At 38.4% G+C, this 26,263-nt stretch overlaps 1 protein-coding gene across 2 annotated transcripts in view; it reads left to right on the top strand.

Moving 5' to 3' along the window:
• The window catches only part of LOC145786338 (caspase-2-like), a 69,503-nt gene that overhangs the window by 36,868 nt on the left and 6,372 nt on the right, over positions 1–26,263 (top strand). Inside the window, exon 14 of one of the 2 annotated variants that reach the window (XM_082597979.1) lies at positions 1,295–4,495. The exons of the other annotated variant lie outside the window; for it this stretch is intronic. Coding sequence (XP_082454105.1) covers positions 1,295–1,402 — 108 coding nt within the window. The 3' untranslated portion in view covers positions 1,403–4,495. Of the gene's footprint in view, positions 1–1,294; positions 4,496–26,263 lie in introns of those variants that run through there. 2 annotated transcript variants of the gene reach the window in all.

Here is a 26,263-nt window from a genome sequence, read left to right as displayed (position 1 = left end):
CACTCCTCCTTCGTGATCAGGCACTTTTACCATAACACTACGAACAAGCTCCCAAAAATCCTCCTCCTACACCCCACAACTAACTTGTGGGGTGCTGTACACAATGATTACATTAATAAGAATCTTTTTAACTTCAATTTTTATACATATAACTTTATCTGATTCCCCGGTTACTCGTAAAAGTTTATCTTCTTTTATCTCCGGATTCAAAACAATTCCTACTCCATTTCGTCGGTTATCCATTCCCATGTAATATAATTTGTAGCCATTTCTTATTCTTTGGCTTTCTGCCTTTCACCTTGTTCCTGCAGACACAGTACTTCAATCTTTCGTCTCTTGATCATATCTACGACTTTTCTACTTTTGCTGATCATCGTTCTGATGTACAGACTTCTAAATACCATTTTCCTACTTATACGTAACTCTTCATATTTTTCTCATAGCTAGCTTCTTTAGTCGTATCCACCATTGATAAGATGGTAGCTCGCTTCTCGCAGCTGCACGGCGATGTTGCGACGCGTCGCTTCTTGGGTATGCCCCAATCCTATCTGTTAATGATTGAATCTGCATCTTCATACATAGGTTTTACGGCCAGATGTCCTTCCTTTGGCCAACCCTTCCCATTTACCCGGGCTTTGGACCGACAATCAGCTGGTCAGTGGAGGTCCACGTCCCGGTTTGGTAGACTGGGCTGCACAGGCAAAACATGTGATAGTTTGAAATCTAAAAGAGATAAAGCTGACTAAAGCGAATATGGAAAGACTTTTACAGGGATAACTTAGATATAACGACTTTGAAAAAAGGGTGCCATGCACAAGAGAAATATGCCCCACAGATGACCCCGGGTAAGGTGCGACTAAAGGTAGTAGGCTACATATTTATTTATTTACAGAAACATGGTTCAGTGTTCTAATACGGTCATGCTCTATGTATCCTCGAAGAAGTCATTCGTGTTTAATTATCGAAACTTTGGAATAAATGCATATTGTTACTTTTTATCTTGTGGTAGTTTCGCTTATACGTACATACAACAGACCAATGTACATAGTTCTACAATATATCCAATTGCCCCCTTTAAAAATTTGAATGCCCACCTCATAACCCATGGTCTGCACTACCCGTCGGTCTGCACTACCCGTCGGTTTAAATTCTTCAGTTTTCTATTTCTTGGCCGGTTCTTGGTTGATCAAGAACAATTCAACTTTGAATAATTTTGTATATTAAAGAAACGGACGAATTAGCGTGTGGTCTATCCATGGCTTTTCATCTTCATAACGTGTGTTTGTACGTTCAGGTCAACAACTCTGTGATGGCCGAGAGAGGAGAGGAAAGCATGCAGCTCGCTGTTCAGATGGCAGAGTTCAAGAGCACCCTTGCAAAGAAAGTGAAGTTCTTTCCTTGAACAGAGATTCGTTGCTTTCATCGGCTTCTTAACTTTTAACAACTCTTTCTACTTCCCAGACAATGTTATCGTCCATATCTTCGTAATATCGACTATCTTCACATGGGTTGATCTCTTGCAAATAATGAAAATCCAACTGATCACAAGAAACGGGTCAATCTCGTTTTCTACTTAGCATTGCCAGTTGTCACTCGGGTTTGAAAAGTACGAAATTTATTATTCAATGTGTTAAAACACTCTTTTTATAATCAATGAAGTTTCTTTTATTATTGCTCCACATTCGACACAATGTAGCCTACAAAAGCAGACTGTGGAGCACATTACTTTTATTCATGTTAAAGCTATGGCCTACCGTGAGCGTATTTGTAATGTGAAGGTCGCTGCAGCAGATGAGGTTAATTAACCAATCAGAAGTTAAGATTTTAATTGGCTGGTGCAGTCATTCTGATCAAACAAAGTTGAAAGCAAGAATCAAGTCTGGCTGACTGCTAGAAGGGTCACAATGACTGCAGTCAACTGGTTCATAGGGAAAATTGTCCTACAGTGAAGTCTACCAGTCAAAACACCCCATCTGCTGCAGCGACATACAGATTAAAAATATGCTTACCGTGGAGGTACCGAAAAACAAAAGAGCATTCGGTTACCTAGGTCAAGGTTCCACATGGGATATATTGTAGGGATTGAATGGTTAGTATAGAAAATGGCAAAAATAAAATGAAACGGAGACAAAAATAAACGCAAAAACAACGCAGAAGTTACGCTAACAAAACGTCACACACCCTGATACGTTTTTGCGAAGGTTGTTGCTTCGGCAGATGTGGATTTGCATCATGTGGGTTCTTGAGCAAAACTGGTCTGCTGTTTCTGATTTTTGAAACGATTTTTTGTAAATATCCTAATTAGGAGAAGGCGGGGCGAAACGGACATGCTAACTTCAAACTGCTCTATTTGAGCAAATAAATTAGATATCATGGACCTATTGCGTATTTTGAACTAACATGTCACTTAACAACTGCCCAGAGTATAAAACTTGATGTGTTTAAAAAAGCATATGTCCGTCTTGCCCTGCCTTCCCCTATTTCTATTATTTGTTAAGAAATGTAAGAGGCCTAACTTGTCTTCAATCCATGCATCCATGACGTGGTATATGGAGTTTGTTGTACTGAGCTGATGTGATGATTCAGTCTCCTCATTTCGTAGATCATGAACATCAAACAATTGTGCGTTACTTTGTTTTGTCAAAGTTGTGTATTCTATCAGCTACGCATCATTTGTGGTCGAATCTGCCAGCAGCGATGTGGAAAATTCAAACAATCGTTACAATTTTCTACGTGTGCTGGTGGTAGAGAGAATGATGTCGTTTGAAACATCAATTAATTATTGTTGCTGAGTTTAATGAAGTTCAAATATGTTTCATGAGTCCCATACGTGGTTTGTCGTGCGCCTCTAGTTTCGCTGTATGAGGTGACGCTAATTTGTTGCAAGACCAATAATCGACTTCTTGCACTTATGAATATGAAGTAAATCAGCGTTTTATTACAATTTTAATAGAGAGGTTACTTGGTAGAACTACACCAACACGACATTTATCTATTCTGTTACAAAAGAAAAGATCTCGCGGATTTTTTTTTATCATGGGAAACCTCGTGTTGCCTCATCTATGTTTAATGTTTAAAAAATCAATTTTATTCCTGCACAAGTTTTTATTGTTCCTACATTCTGTTGCATTTGCATCGAATCTTATTCTCGTCTTGCCGGGTTCAGCAGAACATTTTGTGTTTCAACAATATAGTGACGACGTTGTGAAATCATAAAGTTGGGTTTGGACGTAAAATGAATGGCGTCGTGAACCACGTGACATTTATCTTTGTGTGTATTTAATTGTCGGTAATTTCGCGCATATAACCGGACATTGGAGGTAGCCAGTGGCGTACGCAGGGTGGGAGAGGGGCATTAGGCTTTGCCTTCCGTTTTGAAAAAAATGTTCGGTAATTTACCGAAGCAGAGTGCGACTTTAATATGTTTTGGATAGCACTGTCAAAGCAAACAGGGGAAGTCGGTGGAAAAACGGACATGCTAACTTCAAAGTGCTCTATTTGAGCAAACAAATTAGATATCATGGACCTATTGCGTATTTTGAATTAACATGTCACGTGGCAGCAACTGCCCAGAGTATGAAACCTAATGCATTTTTATTTTTTTGTTCATTTACAAGAAATAATTTTTATTCTGGGCGTCCGTTTTGCCCCGGGCATGGGGCGTACATAGTATAAGACCAATCTGCCTCGTGTTTCATTTTTTTTAATTAGATGCCAAGGTCAAGCAAGTTTTTGTGAACTTGTTAGAATGACTATTGACTATCCATGAACAAAAACAGTCAGGTTTGGTGACCAGTAGCCTAAAGTTATTTTATATAAAACTTTCTCCGCCATAAAGCCAGTTTCTTCAGTAGTCTTATTCAAATAGAATCAAACCAACTGTTTGTCAAACAGCGCTTGACAAATGCATCTTTGCTGTTTCATTTCCCCAAAACAATCTAGATATCTGTTTGAAAACAATTTTCATGCTAAACAAATATTGTTTCTTTTAGGCTGTGTTGCAAGTGATGCCGATATGTCCGTTTTGCCCCAAACAAGCTACCGTACCTAAGAAAGTCTGTAATTATAAGCAAAAAATAAAATATGCAGAAAGCTCATTTTTGGAAGATAGTGATCCATTGTTCACCAATTTTCAAAGCTAAAAAAAATTTTTGTGGGCTATTCAAGTAGTTTTAAAAAATAGTGAAAAGTGCTATTTTTGTTTGTAGCTTTTTCAAAAAAAGCAAATGTCCGTTTTACCTCACCTTTCCCTAACAATGTTATCATAGATTAAGCAAATACTAAATCCATGGCTCCTTACGTACGCCACTAGACGTAGCCTAAGTTATTGTGACATATGTAGTGTATGATGTGTAGCTTACTCCTTTTTGTACTTAATTAACATGGAAACGCAATCGTAATTAAACGTAACTCGTAGACTACCATCGACCATTTGTTGCGATTACGTGAGCTGAATATTCATGGAAGAATTTATGGTATAAACTTGCTCGCATTGCGTATGGGTGGTCACAAGCTACCTCCAGGCCGTGCTCCAGGCAATCTCGAAAGATGGTCAAGGTTGGCGCCGGGTCATGAGAGCACTTTTTTAAGTTTTGCCCTTTTTTATTTTTTTTTGAAATTTAATTTCACTTAAGTTGCCATCGAAATCCGGGACTACAGGATCGAAATTGAAACAATTTTTCCTAAAACTGACAAGAACAAACACTTGTACTTTCTGTTAAAATTTAGCGCAATACAGAGAACAAGAAACAATATTTTGAAAAAAGATTGCAAACAAAATTTTATTGTTTATCGTTTTGTATTAAGTCAGAGTTTTTTTAACGACTCCGTAGGCCTACATGCCAAAATCCTTCCGACTCCACAGCCCTTATATCTGCAGGGGTTTAAGGTTTTGTTGAAATTTAAATGTTTATTCCCCTGATGACAGCAGATACCGCTGCTGGCGTAACAAAGCTTCAATGGCAACAGACGTAACGCAAATGAGTCTCAAGTTCTTTTATTCGTGAGTTCGAATTGAATTCAGATTTTGAATTTGAAAAGTTATCTTATGAGTCTGAGTCTATTTTCAGTAATATTATGAGTCTCTGTTAAAACTGTTTTGTGCAGAGGTATATAAACCGCTTTCAGAAAAAGGAAAAAGCAAAGCAGTTACGTAATTTAAAATTGGCAAATTTCAACAATGTTTACGAACTGGAGTGAACTCCTGGTGAGATTCCGTCGCAGAGGTGAACTGCGGATACAACGTTTTGTTAAAGCAGAGAAGATTGAAAGCGATGACTTGCCATTAAACAGAATCACTTGAGGTAAGCTGCCGGTGAAAGGTTATTTGAGTAAAAATGATCCATCAATATTATCTCGGTGCACAGCAAGTGAGTTTTCTTAAGAAACGCAGCTATTTATTCTCACCGTTGGGTTCAGTGAGTTTTTAAGAAACGTAAATGTTATGTGAGACTTACATTTTGTAGAAAGCTAAAAACAATGGAAATTCATTCGGGTCCCTACACATCCATGGTTGTATCTTGTCTTGCCGAAAACGTTAATTTGGGGAAACTTGGTAGGCTACTGCTATTTACTGAAACACTTCTACCTTTTTCTGGACTTCTGCTATGTTTGTCATATATTGTTTTTTTTTCATTGTGATGGTCAGAAATAACAACAAACTGAACTATTTTGCATTCATCCAATGCTGGCATTTGCACAACAATCTAACCTCTTAGTGTAATTTACTGAGAATCGATTTCGCTATAGCTAATCTTACCATATTTTTGTGACTTCAAAACAGGACGCCTCCAAAGCAAGGATGCCAGAGCTTGGTTTTTCCACCTAGATCTGGGTTTTTTTGACCACATCTGGGTTTTAAGGTGTTTTTTTTCAAATTTAGGTAAATCTAGGTTTTTAACTTTGTACAGAGCTTGCACGGTATTAAGGCTCTGGGATCCTCGGTAAATGGTCCACACTGCAATGCAAAAGTGATAAGGTAATGTTTTTTGCATCAGCTACTGTAGTCAGTGAGGTACAGCTGGTATACAGTAGGCTAGTCTAGTGAGTTGTTGTGAGCACTGAGCAGGTTTTATTTGATACATATATTTGTCATCATTTATTACGCTTCTCAGGGGTAGGCCTATTGATATTAGGCCGCCTAAGCTATAAGACTCAAATACGACTGTTAGTGTAGACCTAATAACGTTACAACATTACAACAACACAGCCTAGAGCCTACAAGAACAATTCCAAATCTTCATCTTCTACAGTGTTTCCACTCGAATCTTTGGCATTGGCATAAACATTGTCAGCTAAACACTGTCTAAAAAATCGTAATAACACTTTTCAGTCTCAATTTCCGAAAGACATTTATTTAAATAGCTAGTTTGATAGTATGTGTCAACTGCTTCCAAAAAGAGCCAAATATTGAAAACAAGGGGCCAAACAACTTTTTTTGGGGCCAACTACCTCTAAAAAGGGCCAAATTTCACAAATTTTGCCCCAAAAGGGCCAATCTGGCAAGCCTGTCCCAGGTCGATGTCGTCTCCATGTCGATGTCGTCCCTTGAGAGAAGTGTTCCCAGAAGCTCAGCTTTTTGCCTATTTAACGATGCAGTCAATGTAAGTAAAAATCTCCCACATTAGAAATTTCCTTCATTGTATTCAAATGTATAGCTTTCAAATTGTTGTAAGCAATGAAGAATGCGAAGAGAAAGCACTGGCGCTTGAGATACTAGACGCATTTTGAAGTCGGGCTGCAATGAAAAGCCAAATGAAAGTGTGATTAGAATTTTTTTTGAAGCAGTAGTATAGGATCGAACAAGTTGATTTGGTGTCAGGCTATCCGGCAACATTAAAAACCTAACATTTATTTCAATATAGCCTTGTGCCGAGTGCTGACTACTTAACTACTAATGAATTTTGCACTGCTCTTTCGTCCGAGGAATATAGATTTCATGTTCCTCTAGTCACCACTCAGTTTGTTTTCGTGAACATTTATTTCGACAAGTCCAACGTAACCCACTGAAAGCGAGTGTTGTACGCGTCATTGAAATAATTTGACGGCGTCAGCGTCAGCGCGAATTGACTAAAAACTTTACGGCGTAAAGGACTGCGTAAGCTCTTAAAGAAATTGTCAGCGTCAGCGCTAATTTCTAGCGCTATTTTTTGCCAGCGTCTCATAAAACGGAAATATTTCAACCAAGTTCAGGCTAACAATAGCTATAAATAAAGAGCAGGTATTATGTTTTGAGACTGTATTGTAATTAGCTGCTCAGCCTATTAGTTATTTCCTTGCAGAAAAACAAGCATTTCAAAACGTTTGTCTGACAATCTGCTGCGTTTGAGACGCATATTCAGGGGCGCCGGAGCGATTTTTGACTGGATGGGCAGGAGTATGAAAAAATGGCACTTTTGTTGCTGAAAGGCCAATTTTTTTTTTGTAAGTTTTAAGATAAGACATACCGATAATGCTCATCTGTCAGCTCATTATCGAGTAATGATACAAGTGTCCGCTATACAAAGAACAATGGCACGGAAGGGCATCATGCTATTTTATAATGATGTAATATAACTTACTGTGATGGAGAATTTTGTGTCGTGAATATTATTTTGAGGCAAAAATAGAATAATATTATAATTAGGCTAAAAGCGAATAGCATAAATTTTTATATTGCAAAGTGTGCAGTAGCTTACATGACCTTAAAATGGCACCATTGCCCCCTCTTCCCTCCCCATCCACAGAAATTTGAGGGCAGGGGGCATCCGCTCCCCCCCCCCCCGCTTCCGGCGCCCCTGCGCATATTGTCATTTCCAAGTGAAAACATGCGTTCCACAGCAGCGCTGGTTGGTATTGGTGTGTTGTATTTCAAAAACAAGTTGAAAACGTTTAGTCGGAAAGGTATCACTGTGCCAAGCGTGCTGTGATAGTTTAGCATGTATAGGCTACATCTTTTAACGAGGTCCACTGCACCAACACCGCTCTTTTCAGAGGCATAGAGCTCTTGAAATAAAGTATATTCAACGTCCGCGATGCCATTCATGGATTTTTCGCTTTCTGTCTCTGATCCCTCGATCGTTCTCAATACATGAGTGATCACTATTTGGCGAACTTCTTCCCCATGTATTCCAGGGAGCCATTCCAACCAACGCAAAAGCCGGTAATTCGGATGAGTCGGGCTGGCCAGAATACATTGTGAAACTCTTATTGTGAAACAAGATTTTCCATGAAAACAAAAAATGACGCTTAGCGCTTGACGCTTAAAATCGGCAAAATAGTTGACGGCGCTATCACTTCCGCCAAATGAAAAATAAATTGACGGCGCTAGCCTCAGCGTCAACAAAAAGTTGACGCCGTCAACGTACGACACTGCTGAAAGCACACATATCTATCCTAGTTAGGAGTAAAAAGCACAGAAACAGCCAAAAAACGTCAATTCTAACATGTAGCAATGTCATGCCAATAGCTTTCAATGATTTAAAAATGAATAGTTGTTATGTTTTTTTACAAGTGTGGTACGTTATCTGGAAATGAAGGCCCACAGGCGTACGCGGGATTTTTTCAAGGAGGAGGAGGCATTCGGAATGCTTTGCGAAATAAACTCAGTTACTTCCAAACTCAAAGAGAAATACACTACCATATCACAAAATCTTCTCAACAGAATAACTATTTTTTGCCAAGGGTTGAAACGAAGAAGTCAAGCTCTAGCCTCAAAGTGCGATAGGGTCCAAAAGTATGGAATGAAATCCCACATGAAATACACACACTTTCCAACGTCAAAGCCTTCAGTGATAAACTAAAGTTACGGTAGCCTACATTATTTAAAAACGATGACAAACTAGTTCCCTACATGAAAAGAAAAAGCAACTTGGCCTACCTTTACAAACAATTACGCTGTTTAAGTTGATTATACAGTATCAAACACTGGCTTATTGCCGTTTATTGTTTAATGCCATTCGCCAATTCGAGTGCTTTCTTCAATCCATTTGTGTCTTCAGTTGGGAGCAGCTGACTAGACGACCAAATGGTCTTTCGCTGCTCCTGGTTAATCAGGTTGCATTTGTGTCTTCAGTTGGGAGCAGCTGACTAAACGACCAACTGGTCTTTCGTTGCTCCTGGTTAATCAGATTGAATTTGTTAACACTGAGCATACTTATGCTTTCCTCTATGCTCATGAACTGTTTGTTATTGTGATGTAAGATTGTTGTGTATCGTACTATTATAGAATCTGATTGACAAATAAAGTTATTTCTCTCTCTCTCGGGACTTTAGCCTACTACAGAACGAGTAGGTCTAACTCAGTTTTTCCGCCTGGCATTAATTCAATTCAATTGGGTTATACCGATGTTTTGAATTAACTTGGCAATGGCAGTCAACTTAACAGAATCGAAGTGAAGATCTGACCTCAAAGGCGAATAGGCCTAATTACTTTTAAGTTGAAATTTTGGAAGCGTGCGACGTTTGTGACGTCACAAAGTAAAATGTCGTAACCAGCGGCTATCCAGCATAAATCAAGATACGCAGCTGCTGTTACCCATGCAACAGTTTATTGCATAACAATAACATCTGAATCAAACTCTCTTGTGCATACAGATACGTTTCGAACAACAGCAAGTATTTCATAAAGTAGATATTAACGACCTGTTTTAGCCTGATGCTGCGACTTCGCTGTGGTAAGCGAATTCCACTAGCTTTTGGAACACAGTTCCGACGAATGGTGTTGACGTCAGTGAGTCGTTATTTAATGCGGCTCTTTTGTTTGGCTTGAGGCTGCTGTCTCCTGTCTGTTGAGTTTATGTGTTGTTAGCAGAGTTGCCAGATTTTGAAAAAAAAAGTAGCCAAAAAAGTAGCAAATTTGCTCCCAAAGTAGCCCAATTTATAGCAGGGGGCGCGGGAACTATGTTTTCCAACTTCTGGGGGGCGAAGCCCCCCAGACCCCCCGTGAGGCGTTCTAACACTGACCATATTTCATGACAGAACTGCTTAGCCTCAGTTTTGTCATGTGCATGGGTCCCACTCGGCATAAAATCATAAAAAATCATAAAATTTCTCATTTTTTGAAAAAACCATAAAATAGTCATAAAATTTTACCTCAGTCATAAAAAATCATAAAAATTGCAGCTCATTTGATTGTTCGTCTGACACATTTGATGGTTGAACACATTTGATTGAAAACGTTTGCAATTTTTAGTTATTTTTCCTGTGTATCATGATAAACGCCATGTTGTTGCTTGGTTTCGTTTGCTTATGGTATATTCAAAGTTAATAATCAAAATTGCTTGAAATCCTTCCCTTAATTCGCTGGTATCTTGTCAGTAGTGTGGATTGCTTCCAAACTTTTTTAACGAATGTAACTTCAGTTGAGCAATATAATGTGGCCGGAGCAAAAGCATAAAAACAGCATAAAATAAGCAAAAAGATCATAAAAAAAGCATAAAAAAGCCAATTTTTCTCATAAAATCATAACAAAAATTAAGATTTGTGGAGTGGGACACCTGCATGTCTTGGGGTTTTCTTTCACTGAAGGACAAGGTGTACAATCATCATTACACAAATTCAACAAACATACACTTTCATCAAGCCATTGATTCTTATTCCAATTATTACTACCGTACATTGATTAGTAAACTATGTAAAAACTGCATGCCAGTCAGTGGTGGAAGAACTTGAAAAAAAAATGTTAATTAATAACATACAAGCTGTCAAATGCTCTTGAATGTACAGCTAAAAAACACACATATGAAAAATCAGCTTAACAAACCCAGTGAAATTGCACAAATTACTCTGCTAAATAGCAACAGAGTTACCGGTACAGTAAGGCACGTTCACATCAGGCTCTATCGGGTACAGATTAGATTCTCACTACTTTTTCAGCACACTACTTTTCAAGCACTTCTACGTTCTGACTTCTACAGTAAAAGTAAACTGTAAAGACATAGAACGGAGTACGGAGATAACGTAACGCTAGAATAGACTAGAAACTCACTCAACCATGTCCCTTGCTACGTCTCGGAAACATGAGAATGCGCTGTAAAATTTGTAAACTACAAATAAACTGTCAGAAGACTGCAAGCGAAACTTACTTTAGTAAGAAATTTCCAATGTAAAAAAGTCGCAATCTTGTTATATTGTCGCCAATCTAAATTTAAAAGTAGCCCAAAAAGTCGCAAGTCGCCAAGCTCAATTTTTTGTCGCAAATCACATATGGAAAGTAGCCCAATTTGCGATAAGTAGCCCAATCTGGCAACACAGGTTGTTAGGCGACATTGCTTTGAAATTTTGTTTAATTAGTTGATTATAGCAGTAGCAAGTATAATGACGTTGCAAACCAGCGACATTATAGACATCCTTTCAAGCCAAAAACCAACAGCAAAATTCTATGCTTAGCAGGACGCTTTAAGAGTCGGTTTTCACACTTCACGGAGTTTTTAGCAGCAGGCCTATTTTAGTTCTTTGAAAGATCAAGCGATTGTTGAAACGTTTCAATTCTTTTTGGCAAAACAATTAAAAGCACTCTATGTGATTAAATGAAGCCAAACTGATTTTTTAGAGCATTTCACGTCAATCGGTTTGCTCAACGACGACTAGTTGAGTAACAATTAATGGCCTCTATAGGCTACTGATGAGATCTTGGGGCCCTAAATTAAGACACTTCTAAGCTCAACATTTAACGAATGCAGGTTGATTTCTTCCAGTTCTATGGACCCTAAAATTATCCTCGGTCCAAAAGTTTCCCGGCCCCCTTTATCAGCGCTAATGCACGCACCTAACAACCTACACGAACAGTGGTGATGCCATATTATCGATTAACTACGGAGCTAAAAGCCCAGCAAGTTCGTCTGTCAAACAAAACCTAAATCTGATTTTGCATGTTCTAAGTGTTGTCATTTGCCTGATTGTTGATCAGTTACCAGGACTCACCACGTGGAGGTTGACAACATGAGTCCCAAGAAAAAGAAGAAGGAAAAGAAGTAGAAGAGTGCTTGTAAACACATCCGTAAATAAAGAAAAAGAGGGTTTGATTTCAAGTTAAAAGCTTGTAAGTAAACTTACAATTTATTGTAAGAAAGCTATGACGAACTAGCCTACATGGATAGTGAGCAAGGTGTGCACAATCGGATAAAAGCTGTTTTGCACTTTTTTCACCACGTTTGTAGTCTACTGATTCCAGTGGTGGAATATTCGCTTGTATACTTTTCTCTGCCGCCTCTTTAGTTTTCCTTAATCAAGTGATTCTAAACCTAAGGGAATTTCCAAGGATTCGTGGTGCAAAATATAAACCAACAAATAAAACGATGAGCTTGCGGGTCGGCATTTCCGCTTCAATTTGTTATGCCATCCCTCAACGTCATTGTTGGTTGAAAAAGTTTAGAATCTGGATCCCTTAGCCTTTACTTACGCAGGTTGTAGAAATGCCACCCTCCTTAACACCGTCGTAAGAGTTGATTAAACTTCCACATAATAATAATAATATTTGTTTTTGTATAGCGCTGTTCCATCGCAGAATGCGTTGCTCCTCAATGCACAGAAGAAAAGTTCAAAATTCAATAGCCTACGTCTAGCTTTCATTGAAGCAAATTCATAAATTATATCGTCAAAAGATAATGTCTCGACTAAATCACTTTCAATGGACAGTATTGCTAGCGCAGGAAGCCTGTTTTCTTCCATAGTCGATCTCAAGTAAGATTTCATCAACTTAGGTTTTAAAAACTTCTTTCACAGCTTGCGATATAAACGGCAACGGTGAGGTCACACATGAAGATGAAGGAATCCCGTCTATCTACCAGACAGATGGTAAAGGTGACAGTTTAACTCGATGACCTCACGGTCTCTTCCTGTCTCTTCGCGAAAGTGAAATAAATGAAAACTTATCTAAACTTAACTACCGAAGCTAAATTGACAGAGCATTGTTGTAGCTCACAAGTTACAACCGACATTCCATTATGACTTCAACAGCATGAGTATCATTAGCCTATAGGCCTACCTACCTACAGTCACAAATATCACATAATGAGTCACAATCTAAAAAAGTTACAAAGTAGTTTAGATTAGACTTAGAGGCATAACTTGTGTAATTTTTTGGCTGCACTTAGACCAGTGTTAACTTATAGGCCGTTTAAGTCCGAGTCTAAAAATAAATTAAGGTGACTGTCTTTGTTCGTTTAAAACAGCGGTTCTCAAACTTTTTCAAAAACATTGTTGAACGGTCCCCTTGCGATTTTTTCAACGACTCACGGTCCTCCAAAACTTAAGGCAAATTAGCGCAAAAACGGCAAATGATTAATAGTTTATTTGTTATATGCAATTAAAAATGCACACGTCAATAAAATGGGTGCACCTGCTTGGGTGTTTATTAGTTCTATGTTAGGTTCCGTTTGGTTCAATATGATCTTGATGTGTTACCAAATGTCTTTTCAGCCTGCTAGGTTCTAGAGCAGAACTTGCTAAAACTTTACAGCACAGCACGCACTGCGGCTTTTTTTTCTCCTCCAGAATGTAGGCTATCGCAGTGAAACCAAATTGAACATAGGAATCATTGAATCTTAATTTTTTTTGAGGCTGAACCATTTTCACTTTTTGTACTCAAATTTAACTTAAAAATTCAATTAGTAAAGTGAAAAAGTTCTTAATTTTAGGCTAATTTGAGTTTGACTGAGGCTACAAAAGCTAAAAGTTCAGAAAAGCATTCAATTCAAAACTTAAATCAGTAAAAAATAACCAGCCTTAATAAACTTCGCCTAACCCCTTTTTAGTCAAGTTTATTTCGTAATTTTGTTCTTGATCTGGTAAACACGACTGTTGTAGGAGTACGTCACCACCATGCACTCCTTGATGTCACAAAGTCGATAGAAACGAAACAAAGGCTATCACAATCAAACGAAAGGCCGGGCTTAAAAAACTGTGTGGAGGGATGACAAACCAGCTTACTAAAATATATCTGTTAAGTTTGGTTTGGAAAATAAGTTGCCTGAAAATTTTTATTTCTCACAAAAATTTTTTCTTCGGGATCGTGTTAATTTTGCCGGAAGGTGCTTCGCGGTCCCAGAAAATTGTCTCCCGGACCCCAAAAGGACCGCGGACCCCAGTTTGAGAACCACTGGTTTAAAACATTATCACATTTTGCCACCCTCCAGCAACATGCCTGTTGTGTGCGACGCGAACACAACAGGTGCGGTAGTTAATTGCGCCGGTGACGTCACGATTTTCCTAATCCACCCGGCAGGACTGAGCACTGTTAAAGCACGCCAACTTGAAGAAATCACTCGGTTTCCAATGACTGCTTCGCAGCAATGAAGTTTATACGGTTTTTCTGTCAAGAAATAACACAACATAAGACACTAGTCACAATTCAGCAAGCATAACAGTCGAACTGATAAACGTACCAAATTTGTTGACTAACAGTTTTCAATCCACTGTACGGTACACAAGTTCCACAGGTTGGCCAATGACGCACTGAATAAATAAATTCGCGATGTTACCTTTCACAAGTAGTACGTACCGTACAACCATTAGGATACGCTAGGTCAAAGGTCATTAGAAAACAAAGAAACGTGGCAGTTCACATGGCCTAGTTAAGATCGGTTTACGAGAATTAATTTCCATTAGGCTGACAAATTATTAAGTCAATAATTCAGTAGTAAACATGAATCCACAATTCACGACACAAATCAATCAATCATACAATTCAGAATAATAAACGTACCGGTAGTATCACCGGGATCAGTAAACCAAATGATGCACTTGCACGCGAAGGATTCTATAGTGATTGACTCTGCAATATTTAAGTTTGAAGTATTAGCCTAACAGCAATTTACGCACATCAGAGCAGGGATGCCAGCGACAAATTGCCAATAAACCTAGATTGTGTGCTAAAAAAAACCCAGATGAGGCAAAAAAAACCCAGGTCCAAAAAATATATAGTAAAGCGGTTAAAAAAACCTGTGTGTGCTTTTAGCACCATTTTAAATCATTATAGGCTACAGAAGCCTCAGAATTGAGAAAGCTACAAATAGTAACACGTGTACCGGTATATAATTATACCATATAGCCTACATGCTTATTGCTTATGTTGGTATGGTACGGTAGATAATATATATGGAATATAACTATATACAAAAACAAGAGCTTGGCAGGCCTATATGGGCTCACAGCAAAGATTATGGTTCAAAATCGCCTTTATGGTAAAACGTTACCAAAATTTCTAAAACTGACTAGATGTACGAGTGTATAGGCTAGCCATTAAGGTTAGTTTTGACTTTTGAACTAACTTTTTGCTGTGTGAGTTGTAGACTGCGGCTGAGGAGAATCATCATGCCTGCTTAGTGCTTACAGTTTGGGGGTACGGTACAACTACGGTAACTTGGTTCTTAACAATAAACCCTGCTTAGCCTTTTTCATTTGAACATAATGTTGAGAAGAATAACTCAAATTCACAATAAATAAATGTTCAGTCACACAAATAGTTGTACTACTCCAATTTTTAGTCATCCACATTTTCATAAAGTTGGATCATTTCTTCAGCATCCTGTACCTCAATGACTGCAGTAGCTGATGCAAAAAACATTAGCTTATCATTTTTGTGTTGCAGTGTGGGCCATTTATCGAGGATCCCAGTGCCTTATTACCGTGCAAGCTCTGTACAAAGTTAAAAACCAAAAAAACCTAGATTTACCTCAATTTGAGAAAAAAAAACTTAAAACCCAGATGTGGTCAAAAAAACCCAGATCTAGGTGGAAAAACCAAGCTCTGGCATCCTTGCATCAGAGATACGTTACGTTTGTTCACGGTAGAAAGTCAACATTCAGTTACAAAAAACATTATTACATCACAAGTAAGTTGAACTTTGAGAGATAACAAGCTGCAAATATGGAATTCAACCTACACGTAAATATTAGGCTACCATAGCAGTTGTCAAACTTAAGTCCTGTAGAAATACATAACAGAGAAGCAGCTAACAAAGCATAAACATCACTCAATCAATTTTCAGTCACAGACCACAGTAGCTAACAAGTTCGGCTAGCTGGCAAACTAGTAGCAGCAAAAACGAAAACGTCTGGAAAGTTCTACACACAATCTCGTGGTGAGTGTTGCCATTTGCAAATCAGCGATAACATAACAATGAAGGGAAAACGACGCTAGGTGGCGAATACATAAATTAACGGGAGTAATGCGGTAAAACGAAAGGCAGGCCTTTCAAGGACCTGTTGAAAATCTAACAATGCCGCTCCTGGATTTATCAACAAGATCCAATGGGTAGCTACACCATTGGCCGCCACTGCTTCAAAGTGTGATATCCGAATTTCACTGCGCTATGGGTGACCGTTTGTAGGCCTATTGTCTGGGCAACGTAGTGTGGCTATCAAAAAGCCAAACCACCAACTGTGTGACAGTGTTTTTATTTGGAGATGCACTTAATAGCTTACCTGAAGGGCCATTTCATTCGCACCAATTTGCACATTTAAACAACAGCAATTAATCTTTTATGCCAAAACTAATCTGCTTTTTAACTTACCTCAATGCAGACCAACACCAAGCAGACGTAATTAGCTTGATTTTTCGGTAGGCCTGTAATTTAGGATTTATTTTATATAAAACTGGATTTGTTATAATTTGAAAAGAAAAACTTAGTGTAGCCTATTTGGATGTTTGATTTGTGAATTTGGTGTGGCTTTACAGAAAAGATTGTTTGTACAAATGTACACGCTATCAGGGATATAGCCCAGCCTTAGGCCTAGTAGCCTACCGGTAGCTTAGACTAGGCTGGGCCATTTTCATGTCTTGATCATCATTCAAAGCATACTTTTTTGTATTTGGCTTATTACACGATAGCGTATTTTCAGACCAGGTTTCAGACACACAATTAAATGAAAGTAAACAAATTTATAGCCTATAGCCTACTTGGTGGTGCAGTAAGCCTATACTGTGCTCTCATCACAAACAAAATGATTAACCCAGCCTAGCAACCATTATGTTTTTTTTCTGATGCTTGCTATTGTAACTGGCAGCGGAGACAGTTACAATAGCAAGCATCTGAAAAAAATCATAATGAGTGATCAACTTTCATTTTGGAAATGTAGTCGAATAAAATTTATTTTTCTTTGTCGGAAAACAACAGCAATGATAAAGTTACCTACCAATAGTTTGCTGGAATAAAACCAACAAAAGGAAACGTCGTCGTTGGTACACCTGAGCATTAACGCTCCAGCTGAAATCCAACAGCCCGCCGCATGTGACGCTTTTTCTGGCGGCGTAAATAATTGCGCATACCGATAAATGAGGGGACGATATCGGTGGGACAATATCGGCAAGGGACGATATCGGCGCCACCCCTATCCAACCAGGGTGGCGACGATGTCGTCCCCTGCCGATGTCGTACCCCCGATGTCGTACCCTCATACATCGGGACGCGCAATAATATACGCCGCCAAAAAATGCTTCATACGCGGCGCGCTGTTGGATTTCAGCTCGAGCGTCAATGCCCATGTCGTCCCCGGTGAGTGATCATGAATCACGCTGCCGAACAGACTTCATAATGCGGCGGGCTGTTGCATTTCAGCTCGAGCGTCAATGCTTATGTCGTTCTCAGTGAGTGATTGTTATGAATAACGTTGCCGAAAAGTCTTCATATTCGCTGAGGCGTAGGCCACAAAAGTAGAATTGCAAAAGTAGGCTATTACATTTTGAATATTTATCGTGGTGTTTGTTGCGTTATTCTTTCAGTTTGGTACAACTTGTGGAATTAGTTGATGAACAAACAAATTATTTTAATTTCAAAAATAAAAATTAATTTCCAGGCTAATTGTTTTTTTTCGAATGTCCGCTAGCCAGGGATAATTATTTTGTTACTGACGAGTGCACAGTTCTGCACAACCGAGTGAACAGTTTGTTTATTTATTTGTATTTCTTTAAAATAACATAGGCCTAACCTCGGACACGGTAGCCTACTGCTACGAGTGGCGTACCTATGCAAAATGGCGCCCATGGCAAAATTTAAATGTGCGCCCTTTTTAACAATTTAAGTTAAATATTGCATACAAGTCCTTTATGAACAAATCATGAAGAAAATAAATGTATTATTGCCGTTTTATAATGTTCAAAGGCAGTCACGTGAGAATGTTTTGTCGTGCAAATTTTGTTCTCTGCGGAGCTAATCAATTTGATAGAATGCTGCGCTATTGCGCCTTTCCAAGTTATTTCCCACATAAAAACTAGCCAACGCGGCTTATTTCTTTTTCATGTGACGCTATGCGTGAAAAATAATGTAGCAAAAAATAGCCTATTACACAAGCAATCATCCAGTAGCTACCTTTTTGTTTACTTCGATCATGGTCTTTAGAGTTACGGCTGGCTATGTCACATTTTGTGGGCAATTTCTAAAAGACCTACTTTTGTTTTCTTGATCTTTTTAAAAGTAAAAGGATGCTAATTAACTATGTGCTAACAGTTCGGGAAACTTGTTGTGGTTGTTTTAGTTTTGTTATGCATCACTTAAATTTGATTACACGACATCAGTTTGATGAATTATATAGCACATCAATTTTTAATGAATCTGCACTAACAGTAGGGGGAGGGGAGGTAATCGGCTTTTTATTAAATCCAACGTTAGTTTTGGGTTTAGGATACAACAGAATATTGTAGAACCTCTAGTAAAAATTTGAAATTTACGTCCAACACTTTTGAAATTTCCATTTGATCACGTACGATTAACTGTTTTGCATTATAGTGTTGAGGTTTTTTCGAGTTTGCAGAGCTCTATTGGTGCTGGTTGTGCATGAAGTTTTACCATTTTCGTTTGTAGTGTCATCGAGCCAAAACAACTGCAAAAAGTTTCCCAAACTGTTAGTAACCTCAACACTCACACACTACAGTTCTTTACATTTGAAGAGATCAAGAAAACAAAAGTAGGCTTTTTAGAAATTTCTCACAAAATGTGACATAGCTAGCCGTAACTCTAAAGGCCATGCTATGATTCAAACCAATAAGATATGAACGGTACTAGGAACAAATAGCCTACATGTCTTCATCGTCGTCGTGATCACGTTTCGATCATCTTGGTAATTCATTGACAAGTTGATTGTATGTAGTAGTACATCTAATCGTCTATGTAGTATCTATCTACGTACTATCTGCTCCCAGTTTTAACAATCCCATTGTTCGTTGTCTTGGCCGGTATGTAGTACGCCATGTCCAACACCATCAAACAAATAATAGTAATTCACCAACTTGTATGGCCTCGCGTTGGATATGAGTGCCAGGATTTGGTTAGCCAACCGGTCATGTTGTGGTTTCTGGCTTGAGGTGACTCCTCGCCACGGGAACAACCTTTTTTGGTCCTGACTACTTTGACTATACATAAAGGGTAAACAGAAAGTCCTTGGACCAACTTATAAACGATTTATTAATGAAAATTAATAAAATTTCATCAAAAAGATATCACAATGAGAGCTTACAATACTAGGAATAACTGAAGATCCTTTTCCACAATGGTTCTCATTGAAGTGTTGCTCACATTTATGTCTTTGGCCAAATTTTAGAGAGTTTAGCAAGATATTTAGCATATTAAAAGACATATAAATGCATTCAATATGTTTAATCATTAAAATGAAAAAAAGTCCAAAGACTTTCTGTTTACCCTGTAGTTTGAACTGCTTCCAGGTGTACCCTATAAAGCCGCGAAACTCTGGTCGGGCGCTCATCATCAACAACATCGCGTTCAGCGATTCTCGTAATAAACGAAAGGGCGCAGAGGTGGATACCCCAAAGCTAATGGATGTCCTTCAGTATTTAGGGTTTCAAGTTCAGTTTTATGAAAACAAAAAGAAGACGGTAAGTGTGCTTGAGGTTGGACGCTAAATAGTGTTAGTTTGTAGTTGCTTGTATTCTGTCACCTACAGACATTAGAGAGCTTTGTATTGTCAACCCCTTAAAGTTCGCGACCGTGGAAGGCGCAACAATTTGATAGTTTACCTCGTACAGCACCGCATTGTTTAAATTTTAAAAGCAGCCAAAACTATAAAGGCCATCACTTTGATGAATTTATAAATGAAGGAACGAAAGTCATGCATAGAATTGGGCGTTTGCTAATTTTGGCATTTTTGACGTATAACTTACATTGTATAGGGGAAACTCGTGTAATTTGGACCCCTTAAGCAAAATCTGTGATAATAACGAAAGTCCTTGATCGATTTCTTCCAAACTTCACTTGTTAATTTACATACATGAAAGGTACAACATAACGAAGTATCGGGCTTAAATCATTTAAACTGCAGGTAGCACTGCCAAATTTAAATTTTTCATGTGAGGGTCCAATTTACACAACGTTTGGGTAAAATGGACCCCTTCCATACCTGGCCAAAACATACAACTTAATATACAATTTTATTCGGATAGCACCTAACATCACTCTATAAGTTTCTAATTCAATGGCACTTGCAGGTAAATAGTCAATTTCATCTTTTTCAAATAAGGGGTCCAATTTATACAGTGTGATTGTGCAAACTGGACCCATCGATAACTCACAAAAATAGAACATCTCATGCACAAGTTTTTGTTACAAAAACAGAAACACACATTTATGAACAGTTGTCACAGTAATTAATAGGCTAGCCTACTTGGAATCTCGAATATCAGCACACGCTTCATGGGCCCATTCCTTGCATTTTTTACACTGAATCCAGTCTTCATTTGTGGAATCTCCACACACCAGGCAGATGGAATTTTGTTTGTTGTCTGTTTTTCTTCCCCTCTTCTGTTCAGTTTTTGCAGTTTTTGTTCAGTTTTTTCAGTTTTTGCACCGCCTCTTTTCCTTTTAGGTGTTGCAATTGTCATATCACTATCTCTTGTTTTCAGAGTGTTTTTATGAGGAGAACTTGTCAAAATTGTGGCTTTTGATGATTTTCGCCGTTTAGTATCAGGATTTACACATCGGAATTGCTTTGGTAGAAGGCTGATATCTGTTACAGATACATCTGTTACAGATATATATCTGCTAACATACCTAAAGTTTAATACCCCAAGAAAATAGTTCATGTTATCTGCCTCCACGTGTAATTTGGACCCCTGGGTCCAAATTACACATTTTATCGGGGTCCATTTTACACAACCCTAAGCTAAAATTTCTTTCAGGCTCGTCACCAACATCTCAAACTGAGAGTCTAATACTGTCATGGTACAGTATCTGTGAATGTTGTAGTTGTCTCGAAACGTTAAAATTATTTTCCTACCTGCCTCTGGCCTTCGATTATATCGAAATAACGCATGAACCAAGATAAGATCAAGCACCCCTAATAGTTTACTTGCGTTTTCGTAACTACGCCACAAAAGAAATGAGATCAAACGCAACTGCTACCACGTGGTCTTGCTAACCTCTTCCATGTCACGTGATATTCGTGACGTCACCTACCGCTATTAGTCTCAAATCAGCCGGGGTCCATTTTACACGAGGGTCCAATTTACACCACTTTCCCCATATTGAAGGTTGAGGTTGGAAAATAGTGAAGTAAAAGGGAAAGTAGTAAAGTCTTGAATTTTTTTTTGAAAGTTTTTGCACTTGCAAGTGTTAATTGGACTATTTTTACAAAAAAGTTTTATTTTTTTCTATCTCCTAGGTTTGGTGGCTGTGCAATTTTAAGATATTGGTAACACTGTTTTATCGATGTATATTTTAAACTTTTGGGTTTTCCCATCTTTCCCTTTTGTTGGTGTCAAGTTTTGTATGTTTACTTTGTCGTTCTGTACATGTTTGCGCCAGCAGCAAAAATTGAATGGTGTAAAAGTAATTTTCCTTGAATCTGAAGTAATCAGTCCTAGCTACGATGAAAGGTTGATCTGTTTTGGATCAGTTAGGACCGTTCCTGGTTATGATGCCCGTTCCATTTAACAGTTGAGTTGTGTTTGAGGTAGTGACTTTCTTTGTATGCGTTTCAGGAAATTGAACAAATCCTTCGCGAGTTTACAACGGCAGAAGGAAACAAATCCTGCTCTATCAGTCTCGTCTTTATCGGTTCGCATGGGTCGAGAGGTGAATAAATAACTATTTCCTGCCGTGCATTATCTTGTGGCATAAACGAAAAAGCCAATTGCTTAAACAAGGCTTAGTTTCCTTTTCAGGTGGAATGTGACGTGAAAACATGGCTTATACCAGTGGTTCCCAACTCGTTTTTAAGGCGACCCATTTTAAAAACAAACTCAGTTCGGAAAATCTTGCGACCCAAGCAAATTGTCATAATATTTTAAAAGCCATACAGGATTGCGTTGCAAACAAACAGCACTACAAAAGCAGCAGCAAAACGATTCCGCATTATGCCACAACGAAGCGATTGTGCTGGTAATGAGGATGTTCTGTAGAAAACCGTGAAGATTGTTTCTTTGACGTTGAAAAGAAGATAGTTTTCGTGAAAGATGTCATCTCTCGATTTACTGCAAACGCATGCCCGGACTTGAAGGGGAAACCAAAACTCTTCTTCTTTCAGTTCTGCAGGAAAGGTAAAGATAGTTGAAGTATAGAGTTTGGAGTGCCCACGTTGTATACTAGTGTACGTTTGAACTATTTGCAAGAAAGTGGATACGGAAGTGTGACGATATGCAATTATGCATCTTTAAATTTTCTTTCGACTTCTCAAACACATTGTACGTCTTCATGGTAGATAACTTCACTGGCACCGCCACATCAGCACCGGCCGGGGATCAAGCAACTGCAGGTGAGGTCAATTGGGATTGCTGCTTGTTCTTTGTTGTTCTGAAATGATAGGGGATTATCGATGCCGTATGTCTCGTAGGAGAAGTATATCATCTACAAGTCGTTATTGGTAGTTTGATCATTCCTTCCATTAAGCGCCAGATGGATGAAATAATTCACAATGTAAATTTCCTTTAAAGTTGAGTTTCATACAGGTTCGCTTCCTCCCTCCGATACTGGTCCGGATAGTGAGTCGATGAACATGATTATCCCCCACAATGAAGCAGACATGCTGGTTTCATTTGCCACAGCTGCAGGTATGTGACGTTGTATACAACGCTCCGCTTGTTTTCCTTAGAAATTCGCAGTTGAAAGAGAAACCCTTGAAGCGGTTCATTGTGACTAGGGTTAGTTCAGATATCAATAAATTTTACAATCCGGATAACTGATATACCCGGATTTTTACATTTTCATCATCATTTTGTTCCTTCCTCGTATGGAGGGTTGGATACAATGCGCCATTGTCCTCGACCATGAGCTGTGCGTACTGCACATTAGGGTGGGTCAAAAAATTTTTTTTCCAAAACATGGCGGCAACCCCTTCAGATTATGAGGTTGGTCCTAGAAACTCCCCAAAAAAAATTTGAGCAGGTTTGTTCAAGTATTCGCCAAGCAATGGCCCTTTAAAATTTTCAGTATGGGCCATATGGGAAAACGTATGGTAAAAAAAAAAATTTTTTTTGGGGGGGTTTTTAAGTGATTTTTTTATTTCTATGCCATTGCTAGCATCTAAAACAATCATTTCTGACTGAAATCACCACATATCTGGTATCGATCGATGTTTAAAAGATACAAGAAAAGTTTAATTGGATCAAAAATAGTAGCAATATTATGCCTATTGTTGTAAGGGCAATCTTAGTTGAAAGCCTGAACACCGCGTCAAGGTGTCTCCCATCATCCAGGTTTCTCTTATTTGCTGTTAGATCAGGCAAACGAAACTGAACTAAACTCCCAATACGTCAATAATTACATCTTGAAGGATGACAATGTGGCTTTTTTGAAATCTGGATAATCGCGCCTTGCCCTTTCTACGCAATGAAGAATTACATTTCTTTCATCTGCATCATGGGTTAAAATCCCTTTGTACTCTTCCATAATTCTCACTTCTCGGTCTGCCACATCGTTTACAACTTGTCTTTGATATTCTTTATCACTTTTTCCAACCTTTTATAATTCTGAAACTCCGGCCATCTTTCTACTGCATACTTCAAGAAACCAATGTCTGATTATGTCTCCCATACTGAATTGCAGCCTATGAAACAATAAAGCAGATCTTGCACCAACAAATTCATGCAATTTTGTGTCAGCAGAGACCGAAGGAAACACTGGCTTTTGTGGAGCCAAATGAACACCATGATTTTTGTGGTAGTTGTGATACAGCTTGTAAGCAAAGCAACTATTTCTTTATCCTCTGTGGAAAGCTGAGTGAGCATAAAGCGAATGTCACCAGCTCTCCTGTCAAATACCACATGTGACCCGTGAAGGCTTGTACGGCGACATTTGCAATTCCTGAAAATTCAGTTACAAAGGTATACTCCATCATTTTCTAATAAAAAGGTAAATCATTGACAGCCGCTTCAGAAGCAATGGGACACTGGAACCAATAAGGAGCATAAAAAATAGCAACAAATTTTCCGAATTGTTGAAGACCTTGCAAAATGTGTGGCTCCAAGTCTAGTTGGTTTCGCAACAACAGCATCTTCAATGCGTAAATAGGTGTTGACATCCACACAACTAACAAAAAAATCATGATGTTCATTTGGCTCCACAAAAGCCAGTGTTTCCTTCGGTCTCTGTAGACACAAAATTGCATGAATTTGTTGGTGCAAGATCTGCTTTATTGTTTCATAGGCTGCAATTCAGTATGGGAGACATTGGTTTCTTGAAGTATGCAGTAGACAGATGGCCGGAGTTTCAGAATTATAGAAGATTGGAAAAAGTGATAAAGAGTATCAAAGACAAGTTGAAAACGATGTGGCAGACCGAGAAGTGAGAATTATGGAAGAGTACAAAGGGATTTTAACCCATGATGCAGAAGAAAGAAATGTAATTCTTCATTGCGTAGAAAGGGCAAGGCGCGATTATCCAGATTTCAAAAAAGCCACATTGTCATCCTCCAAGATGTAATTATTGACGTATTAGGAGCTTAGTTCAGTTTCGTTTGCCTGATCTAACAGCAAATAAGAGAAACCTGGATGATGGGCGACACCTTGACGCGGTGTTCAGGCTTTCAACTAAGATTGCGCTTACAAAAATAGGCATAATATTGCTACTATTTTTGATCAAATTAAACTTTTCTTGTATCTTTTAAACATCGATCGATACCAGATATGTGGTGATTTCAGTCAGAAGTGATTATTTTAGATGTTAGCAAGGGCATAGAGATAAAAAAAATCACTTAAAAACCCCCCCAAAAAAAAATTTTTTTTTTACCATACGTTTTCCCATATGGCCCATACTAAAAATTTCAAAAGGCCATTGCTTGGCGAATACTTAAACAAACCTGCTCAAATTTTTTTGGGGAGTTTCTAGGACCAACCTCATAATCTGAAGGGGTTGCCGCCATGTTTTGGAAGAAAAAAATTTTTTTGACCCACCCTACTGCACATTCATAAGTTAATTTTGTCCATTTTGTGATGTTTGTTGTCCAAATCATTCTTGGTCTGCCTTTATTTCTTTTACCGTTTATCTTCCCTTCTATTAATGATTTTTGTAATGAATTTTGCCTTATTGTGTGTCCGAAATACTTCAATTTTCTTCTTTTGACTGTTTGTAAGAGCATTGGGCTTGAATTGAATTTGGAGAGTACTTCATCGTTAGTGATCTTTTGTTTCCATGAAATTTTTAACATTTGCCTGTATGTCCAGAGCTCGAAGGCATCGATCCGTTTTTCCATTTTTTGTGACATTGTCCAAGTTTCAGAATTGTATAATAGGGTCGACCAGATATAGCATTTTAAGATCCTGAGACGAATTTACAATTTATCTAACCGGATATTATATGAAAATCTTCAGACAGCGCTCTGGCGGAATTTACGCAGCAACAAAATCATCTAACCGTCACACAATTTATTGTGAATGTCCTCACATGCCATGTAAATGAAAAAGTTACGCATTTCCAACATTTATTGTATCTACAACCATGACCATACTAGTAGAGATGACCGGCTATGTCACATTTTGAAGCCTTAAAATACCGGGCCGACTGTTTCGTAGCAGTTCGGCAGACAAACCACATTACTTTTGCTTTAAGAGTATGTAGACATGAATCGCAGGTTTGTGGACGTTGACTCAATGTAAAGAAAGTTTGTAAATTGAGAGCTGAAACATTGCGCAGCTGGACATTTTGCTTGATGGGAGTAAACCATGAAGTAAACTCATACGCAGTTAGTCACAGCATAGGCAAGTCTAGCAGCTAGAGTGAAAAGGAAAACATTAAAGTCGCACAATATGTGCACTTGTGCAGTTAGTTTTCATGTGATATTCTCAAGCAACATAGCACAGAAAAGTAATGCACGTTACAGAAATTATGCAGCTGATTACTGAG

Source organism: Aplidium turbinatum, chromosome 17, assembly GCF_918807975.1.
Source record: "Aplidium turbinatum chromosome 17, kaAplTurb1.1, whole genome shotgun sequence".
NCBI classification, from domain to species: domain Eukaryota; kingdom Metazoa; phylum Chordata; class Ascidiacea; order Aplousobranchia; family Polyclinidae; genus Aplidium; species Aplidium turbinatum.
This window is presented reverse-complemented; position numbering and strand designations above follow the sequence as displayed.